Source organism: Enhydra lutris, unplaced genomic scaffold, assembly GCF_002288905.1.
Source record: "Enhydra lutris kenyoni isolate GAN:26980312 unplaced genomic scaffold, ASM228890v2 scaffoldscaffold12, whole genome shotgun sequence".
Lineage (NCBI taxonomy): Eukaryota > Metazoa > Chordata > Mammalia > Carnivora > Mustelidae > Enhydra > Enhydra lutris.
In genome coordinates this window covers 64,953,055-64,962,322 of record NW_019154096.1, presented here as the reverse complement: position 1 = coordinate 64,962,322, position 9,268 = coordinate 64,953,055, and the positions used below count along the sequence as shown (strand labels likewise).

General features: G+C 52.9%; 1 protein-coding gene across 1 annotated transcript in view; it reads left to right on the top strand.

The window, feature by feature from the left end:
• Positions 1–354: 354 nt before the first annotated feature.
• The window catches only part of LOC111144838 (actin filament associated protein 1 like 2), a 97,050-nt gene continuing 88,136 nt past the window's right edge, over positions 355–9,268 (top strand). The window contains exon 1 of the mRNA XM_022499360.1: positions 355–425. Coding sequence (XP_022355068.1) covers positions 410–425 — 16 coding nt within the window. The 5' untranslated portion in view covers positions 355–409. The remainder of the gene's footprint in view (positions 426–9,268) is intronic.

The following is a 9,268-nucleotide window of genomic DNA, read 5'->3' as shown; positions in this document are numbered from 1 at the left end:
GGGTTTGCAGCCCGGCGGTTGGAAGAGCGGCTCTCGTAGGCCCGCCCGAGCCCGAGCCCGCCCCTCGCCGGAACCTCCCCCCGGGTTCGGGCACAGTCGAGTCTCCCGCCCTCCCGCCGCCCCCGGGTCCCGGACGAGAAGGAGCCGCCAGGCGGCCGCGGGCGGGCGGCAGGGCCCGGGACGCGCACCGAGCTGAGCGCCGCGGGGCTCGGCCGCGGAGTTCCCCCGCGGGGGCGGCGCGCCGGGCGGGGACGGGGTCCGAGAGCCCCGGGCGCGGCCCGCGCGCCAGGAGGTCCGGCGGCGAGCGTGACCTCACGGGGAGGGGCCAGCGCGGCGGCCGGGGCGCGGAGCCGAGCGCCGAGAGCGCAGCGCGGGAGCCGAGCGGCGGGGAGCGCACGCCGCGGCCCCGATGGAGCGGTACAAAGGTGAGGGCGCGGGTCCCGGCGCGGCGCGCACGCACCGGCGGCTCCGGCCGCCCGGCGCGGGCGAGGAGGGCCGGGGCTGGCGGGGGGCGGCACTGCTGGCGCTTCGCGTCCCGTCGGGACTCAGGTGAGCAGAGCCGGCGGCGCCCGCCCGGCCCGGACTTGGGCGGAAGACCCGGGCGACGACGGCGCGGCGGGCCCCGCGAGTGGGCTCCTAGGTGGCGGCTTCGGCCCGGGCTCTCGGACCCTCCCGGGCGCAGAGGGCGGGGGTCGGCGTGGGAGGCGTCCCACCTGTTAGAGGAGGGAGGGTGCCCCCGGCGACCCAAGCCCCGGCCGCCCCGGAAAGATGCCGAAGCCAAGGAGGCCCTGAGTGAGTTCAGAACCGCGCCGCGCCGCTTGGGGGCAAAGGAGCAAGTCGTTGGGTCGTCGGGCCCGGGCGCCTGTCGGAGGGGAGGGCTGCCCGCGGGCCCCGGCGACCAGGCTGAGCGGAGGGTGCCCTTGGGCGGTGGGGTGGGCGCGCAGCTCCGCTCCCGCTGGGTCGGGCTGCCCCAGTCCTGCGGCCGCTCCGGTAGCCGTCTCTGTGCGAGTCCTTCGCTCTTGCATCTCCGGGCAGCGGTCGGGCGAAGTGGAGGGCTGGGGGCCGAACGGGGATGCCCGGCAGGTGGAGCGCGCTGAGGCGTCCCGGCCCGAGGGCTCCACTCCGTGCGTAGCTGGAGCAAGTTTTAGATTTGGCCGAGGGCGGGGATCCTGGCCAAACCGTGGTGGGCGGACCGGCCCGGGTCGTGCCGGCTCCCCGGCTCGCGCCGGTGCTGGGAGCCCCGGGGCCGGGATCTAGAAGCCAAGGGTTAAAGATCTTTCGGAAAGAGGGTTGAAAGAGCGGCCCCTTAAGCGGGGTGTTGCGGACGCCCCCTATCCCCTTCTCATTTGGGAAAGTCTTTTGCACTTCCTTGCCCTGGACTGGTCCCTGCCAAACCTGCGAGAGGAAATACTGTTTCTATATTTATTTTCCCCTGGGAGAGGGTAATAAAGGAGAATGCTCAGATTCCCAAGGAATCTCATTCCCAGTGGTTTCTCATTTCTGAGACTGGCTTAAAGGAATCTTCTGGGACCGGCTTGAGTTCCCTAAACGAGTCGCGTCTGTTGATTTTTCCCACTGCTTTTTCTCATCTGGGTCACCTGGTTGCAGGTGAGGGCGAAAGATTTACATTCTAGGTAGCACTTCATGCAGAGGGAAAGGGTCTTTGGCAAGAGAGCACGGGAAGCCGACGGGGGGTTGGGGGACAGGGTTAAACTGCTTGGCAACTTTGGTTTCTTTCTTTAAACCCTCCCTGGAGCGCCTCTCTCATTTCTAAGGGGGTGGGTTCTTTTTTCATCCCAGATTCTGCTGAGATCATGCTAGTTTTGTGCTGGGATGACTGAATGCGCCCTTATGTGGTCTCCAGACACTTGAGGAAGCCACAGCCCCTCGCCTCGTAAAATGGCAGTTTGCTACTCCCTCTCCCACTCTGTCTGCACCCCCACCCTTTGGGAGGGACCCTGGGGGGGGGTTCACGACTTGAGCTGGAAGTGGTGGCCTCTGAGGTCCCTCTGAACTCAGGGGGTGCCCTTTCTGAATTGGGAAGTGAGGGAGTTCTGGCTCTGGTTCGAAGGGCCTGGGTAAAAGCTGCTTTCTCAAAGGAGCATATTAATCCAAGAGAGGGCAAATTATAACATGCGGGGGGTGTCTTCTTTCTAAATGCCCATTATTATCAGAAGCTTTTTGTATTAATAGCTTTTGGCCCTTGACCTAAGAAAGTCTTCTTAGTTATCTTTTTCTCTTGGGAGTTTAAAATCCTCCCTCCCTGGAATATCAGTTAGGGGATTTTTGCCAACTGAAGGAAACTTAGTTTCCATTTTAGAGTGTTTGTGTTTTTGGTAACACATGTATCTGCCTCATCATTTTGCAGTAAATCAGAGAGTGATAAGTGGATACATTTGAGAATTATCTGGATTGCAGAAGCTAATCCAACTCATCGTTTCCTGTTTGATTGGAGAGGGAGTCTTTAAAGACTCACCAGTGAATGCTGGTGTTTACTAACTACACGGTTCAGCTGTGGAATTTAGGGACCCCCCCCACCCCAGGAATTTAGAAGTCCCCATTCTTTTGAGAAGCTAATGACTTGTGTTTTGAACTCTCATTGAATTGAAAAGTTGGTCTGTGCAAAATGAAGCATGTGGGCCCAGTCTCTGATTAGTCAAGGCTGCTATAACTGGCATGTCAGTTTTCTCTTGCTCATCAGAGATTGAAGCTGTCTCTGTTTTTAAGGTAAGATTAAATAATTATGGAATGACTAGGTATCTTTTTAACAACAAAATAAAACAGAAAAGCAAGATTTAGCTGGGCTTTTAGAACATACAAAAATTATAATGAAGAATTCTCATTTGTGCCACTTTTAAATTTCGTTACCGAAATGCCCCATGCTATGTTTCTAAATTCCCGATTTTGAGCTCTCCCAAATAGGTAGAATGCCTCATTGTTGTGTTCACATTCTCAAAAAAAAAATTTTTTTTTTTAATTTGTAAGTCTTATAAAGCAGTTGATGTAGGAGAAATTGTCTTCCATGTTCCCTAGCTGGTGTTACAAACTGTATATCTTCCGATACTACTGATCCTTTTTGGACTCAGAGCTGATTTTTCCATTGTTACGTGGGATGTAAAGAGAGGTCTGGAGCTAGAGTGGTTGGAATATCACCCTCTGTCTAATGTAGAAACATTTCCAGACTTTTTCCCCATCCCATCAAAGGCATTCTGTTAGATAGCCATGGCTCTCTCAAGCAAAAGCAAGGGGTAGGGTGGTGAGAGACTCCGTAGGGGTGTCTTCCCAGAGAGATGGAGCTTTTATAAGAGTTCGCATAAAAAGTGTTGGTGGGGTTGCTATTTCTTGTGTGTGCATCTCTTTGGTGTGGTATAAGCAGTGCCAGCATCTACAGGGTCCCTTGAAAAGGCTCCCATCCTTGGGTGTTTACATATTTATGACTCTCATAAGAGCACCCTTGGACCACTGTGCCCATTGGCTGAACTCACACCATGTGGTCAAGGATTCTGGTTCCTGCTGCTCCTCCAGCTGGTGAGTGTGTCCAGGGCCAAATGTGACTGACCTACTATCTGTGGATTGCACTTGGACTGTCCACACGGAAGCTTCCTGAATTTGCATCACACTTGGATCTGAGCAGTCATGGTTGAGCTATTCACTTTAATTTGGATCACAGTAATTGGTCAAAGGTGTCATCATTCTTTTTCTGTTTTCGTTTGTTTGCTTCCGAGTCAGATCACCCCATTCCGAGTCAGATCACCCCATTCCCAGCAGATCACTTTGTTCCAAGGTACTGCAAGGTAGAGATGAGCCAGTAAAAATTCCTGAAAGCCTCAACTGGGAGGGCTGTGATCTGTGGTCAGGAAAGTTCTGGGAAAAAACAACAACAACAACAACAAAAAAAAACAAAAACAACCAAGAGAGACGGGCAGATTGATAATATTCATTTCAGAGGAATTGTTGGATTTTGTGTTTTCCATGCTTAGGAGCTCAGGTTTTTCCCTACTGAAACTGTACCTCAGGCTGTGCTCCATAACCTTAGCCGCATGTGGGAACCATCAGGGGACTTAAAACAAACAGGGATCTGTAGAGCCCACTCAAGACCTTCTGATTCAGTTGGTATAGGGGTGCTGCTTAGGTCTTCAGGTGCTCTGATGTGCAGCCCGAATTGAGAATCCCTGAGAAAAGATATAGTCATTTATCCACCTTCTTCACCTGGAAAATTAAAAGCAAGGGGGGAGTAAGACTGTTAACCCCTCCGTACTCCTGTGATGGGTCGTAACCAAATCTCGTACCTGCAGAAATCTACTGAGATTCCCCTGAAGCCGTCCTAGGCTTTAAAGGCCGTGAGAACACTTCTTCAGAACCATCTCAAAAGGTTGCTGCACAATCCTAAGTTCAGGGTTTACTCATGCTTGGACTTGACCCTGAGCCCTTCTGACTTTGAAGCTCCTTGTGTGGGAGTCCTTGATGCATTGGCGGTGGAGTGGTCTGAAACAAACACTGAGGGGTCCCCTCTGGTGCTGAAGGGCCAGGCTGGGTGATGGCGGGAATTCTGCTGTGGGCCCTTCCCCTCTTCTGAAGGGGTAGGAGCTCTGGGAACTGGGCTGGAGCCAAGCACGATTAAAGGGCCAGGAGGGGCCAAAAAGCTTCAAAGCTGAGGAAGCTGTGCCAGTTTTCTTGCAAATCCTTTTAATGATGGGAAATATTTCTCTAAAGACTTCTGTCATTCAGGGGAGGGAGACTTTCCCCAAGCTGAGGGAGGATGGCAAATCTGCCCAGCGCGGGGAAGAAGCAAAAGGCAGAGCAGTTGTGGCGTGATGAGGAGAGCTGTGGCTTGGGAACGGGGAGACCCACGCCTTCGGTTTCCGGGTACGAAGCACCGAGCGCTCCGGGCCTCAGTTTCCCCATCTAGCAAACAGCCCCCAGAGTTGGTCTCTCCTGACTTTCCAAGCGCTCTTCAATGCCGGGTGCTCTGTGGTCACTGCGGAATCTTTGGAGGAGAATGTTCCTGGAGGAGAGGGAAACGAGAGAGGGAATGTGGATAGCCCAACAAAGGTCAGTTTAGGGTTGTGATTCTTATAAATAAAACCGGTTTCCTGGCGAGAGCCAAGAGCAGCAGACAGTGGGAAAGAGACTGCCATTGGCCATGTGAGGAATTTGTTTCTCAAGGACTTCTGTGTGAACACGTCTCCAGAGATCGCTAGTGAAGGCCAGAGCCACCCTCCAAAACACAGGATTGTTCAGTCCCATTTGACAGACAGGTCAGCTGAGGTCTGAAGAGATGAAGCAACAGCTCAAAGTCAAACAGGATGCCACATCCCTGAGAACTGAGTTTCTGAAGGGCTGGATTCCTGTTCTACTAAGAGCAAGGGTTTATTTAGAAAGAAGTACTCAAAGCAATTCCAGACCACTTCCTTCTCTGTGTCCCTCGAGCCACGAAGGGACCAGCTCCCCAGTGAAACTGCTCAATCTTCAGGACCTAGTCCACATGCTTCCTCTTCCATGAAGCCTCCCCAGATTCCCTCTGTGTTCCTGTGCTACTTGAGGTACAACCTCATCCACGCCTGGTACGTCATAGGTACTCAGCAAAAATATCTGTTGAATTAATGTCACGTTGTCTTATATATCTGTTTCCTCCGTTACGTCGAATCCCTTCAAGACCGAAATCTTGTCTCTCTCCTCCCGGTGTCCCTCCTCTTCAGCCCCTGGGGCACCACCAGCACCTGGGTCCCCCGGGGCCTAACTGGGGCATGAGTGAGTGAATTGATTCCAGGCAACGGGAGCTCATATTCTCTGATGCTCGGCTCACAAGAGCAGACCTGGTTCCCAGAGGGAAATGAAGCAGACTCTCAAACTCCATCTCATGAGTGGAGACAAGCCCACAGCGGTGGCCCTTGGCTTTCCCGACTTGAGCCTTATTTCTGTCTGTTCCAGCACAGGGGTGTTGCTGTCTGGTGGTACAGAGAAGGATCCTGCAGGTTTCTGCTTGTGAGTATGAGCCTGCCTGTGCTCTCTGCAGCAGCTCCCCTGGCCTCCAGGGCTCCCGAGGGTGCAGACCTGGCCCTGCCCAAGCTCTGGACAGAGGGCTAAGGGATCTTGTGGAGCTGGGCGCTGGCCTGGGCACTCTGGGGCTCGGGCTTCTAATCCGGCCTTTGCCACTAACTCGCTGTGCGACCTTGGGCAAGTCACTTAATCTCTCTGGGCCTTGTTTCCTCACCTGTACAAGTGAGGATAATGATTACTAACCTGCCTCACGGCTGCTTGGTGGAACAAATGGTAAGAGCTACTGGAGAAGGGGGCAGTGTTACACTAATTCAGGGAGTGGCCAGCCGAGGCCTCTAGGACATGGTTTTGACCCCACCAATTCCCACCTTCTTGTGTGTGTACTGATAGGACGATCCTCTGTTAATTTGGGCACCAGCTATGCCCATCACATGCTTTTCCAAGCTATTGGAAGCTCAGAGTTGGGGAAGCTCTGCCTGTTCTCAGGTAAACTAGCCTCTGTGTATCTCTCCCAAGTCAGCTGGAAAGGATGTGGGCACAGAACTGCTCATTTTCAAGCCTTGTATTGTGGCCTTGCCTGACTTTTCTTTGATGTCTTGGTAAGTTTATATAGGAGAAACCCTTTAATTCTAACAAGAACTTGAAGCTGCTTATATTCATTTTCTATTTCTTGGCTCTCACCTTCTCCCTAGTTAGTCTCCACATGGAAAACCCCACTGGGAGGGAGGAGCGAGAGAAGGTATAGAAAAGTAGGAGCTGGCCTTACCCTGGGCACATTAAACTGGACAGGAGCAAAACCAGAATGAGCCCAGAGCACCTTCATGCCCCGTGTCTGTGCGCGTCCCATACCAGGGAGGCCTGGGGTGGGCACCAGCACCAACGGGAGCCCTGCTCTGCTGTTTTCTCAGCACACCGCTGCGTGCTCCTCTTACTTCCTCCAGCCCCTCCCGGGGCCTTCAAAGACAGCTGCAGGCCTGTTGGAGCGTGAGCTCTTTGCCGGGGCCCAGCCCCAGCAGATCCCACTTTGGCCTTCTGCCGGCGACGAGACTGGGAGGACAGTCGGCTGTTAGCTCAGAGAGAGCATCCTGCCTCTCATCTGAGCAGGGACCATGTGCAGCCCTGCCCTCGGAGGTGGCTGTCCCAAGGAGAGTGACCAACTATCCTGGTTTGTCTGGGACTTCCCTGGTTTTGCCCCTGAAAGCCCCAAATCCCAGGAAATCCCATAGTTCTGGGCAGACGAAGCTGGGAGGTCACCCTGTTCCCAGGCCTCTGCTTTTTATTAAAAGGCCCGAAATCAAGAATTTGGTTCCCCCATAGCAAAGATGAGCTACAGCCAATCATTTCATGTCCTTGGCAAGAAAGTAAAAGTCCCAAGCTTAAAAACCAACAGTTTGTACCTAAGGTCCATCCGCATGTGCTAAGTGAGAGAAGCGAAGCTTGAAAATCTTCCGTGCTGTGGGATTCCATTTATGTGACCTTCTGGAGAAGGCAAAATTAGAGGGAAAGAAAACCAGTCTGTCACTGCCAGGGCTGAGGGAAGGGGTTGACCGCAAGGGGGTATGTAGGACGTTTTGGGAATGACCGAAATCTTTATGGCTCAGATCGCGATGGTGGAAGTGGCTCCACAGTTCCAGGTGTTTGTGAAAACTTGTGTGTAATGTGCTGGGCATTCCTGCCCCTCCACCCCGCCGTGTGTAAATTATACCTCCAGGAAACTGACTTTACTTTTTTTTTTTTTTTTACTTTTTTTTTTTTAAAGATTTTATCTATTCATTCGACAGAGAGAGATCCCAAGTAGGCAGAGAGGCAGAGAGAGAGAGAGGAGGAAGCAGGCTCCCCACCAAGGAGAGAGCCCGACGCGGGGCTCGATCCCAGGACCCTGGGATCATGACCCGAGCCGAAGGCAGAGGCTTTAACCCTCTGAGCCACCCAGGCGCCCCAGAAACTGACTTTAAAACAAACCCTTCCCAGGTTGGCACCTGGGTGGCTCAGTTGGTTAAGTGTCTGACTCTTGATTTCAGCTCAGGTCACGATCTCAGAGTGGTGAGATCGATCCCCACGCCACTCCTCATTGGGGAGTCTGCTTGTCCCTCTCCCTCTGTTTCTCCTCCCTGGTCGCTTAGGCAGGCACACATTCTCTCTCTCTCTCTGTAAAATAAACAAAATCTTTTTTTTTTTTTTCCTTAAGATTTCATTTATCTACCTGACAGAGATCACAAGTAGGCAGAGAGGCAGGCAGAGAGAGAGGAGGAAGCAGGCTCCCCGCCGAGCAGAGAGCCCGACGCGGGGCTCAATCCCAGAACCCTGAGACCACGACCTGAGCCAAAGGCAGAGGCTCAACCCACTGAGCCACCCAGGCGCCCCTAAACAAAATCTTAAACATAAATAAGACAAACCCTAGCAGTTTGGAGTGCCGTGGCTTAAAATGAAAGATCTGTTGAGTGTCCCGTTGACCATCCCAGGTCGTAACTAGAATCTGAGGGCTCTGTGTTTTCCTGTCAGCAGTGATCTGGGGGACAGCAGAAGGGAGTGTAGAATTTTGGTAGGAAACAAAAAGATTGACTGCTTGACAGCATCCTGAATGCAGGGGACTTGGCCATGAGGCCCAGACATGCGAGGGTGGAAGCTCTCCCTCTATTTGGGGAGAAGGAAAAATCATTGTCCTAAAACACAGGCAGCAGATGAACCCAAGAGGGTCATGGAATTGTGAAGCATTCGCTCCGGGCTCCCACCCTGGGAACTCCGCCGCTACACACATGGATCTAATGTATTGAATCTGGCAGCCTTCCTGCACGTCTTTTTTTTTTTTTTTTTTTTTTTTGTCCCCTCACCAATAAAGTCATTGAATTGGAATTGAGTACCCAAGTCTGCGCCATAATTACTTCCTGGCTGACTTTTTGTTTTTTGGAAGTCCTGCTTGTCTATGCTAGTTAACGATTTTGAGGCAGGGAGAACCCATGATTTAGCAAAATAACGCACCTAGTTCTATATGATGTAAGGGATCTGTCCTCTTGGTTCCAGACAGGAAAAGTCTCCCAGGCGAGGGCAGCGTCACCAGCCTTGTGGCACCGGTCCAAGAGATGGGATGTGGCATTCCACGGGAATGGAAGAGTATCACTCTCGTGGTCCTAATGGAGTCCGAAGACCTTGGTGGTTTCCATTTTTTGTTTGTTTGTTTAACCAAAACCCATGTTGAATTGGCTTGTTCTTTAGATATACTGCGTCTGGGTCTACGCCCTGGGGAGCTGAACCCGTGTCTTCCCATCTT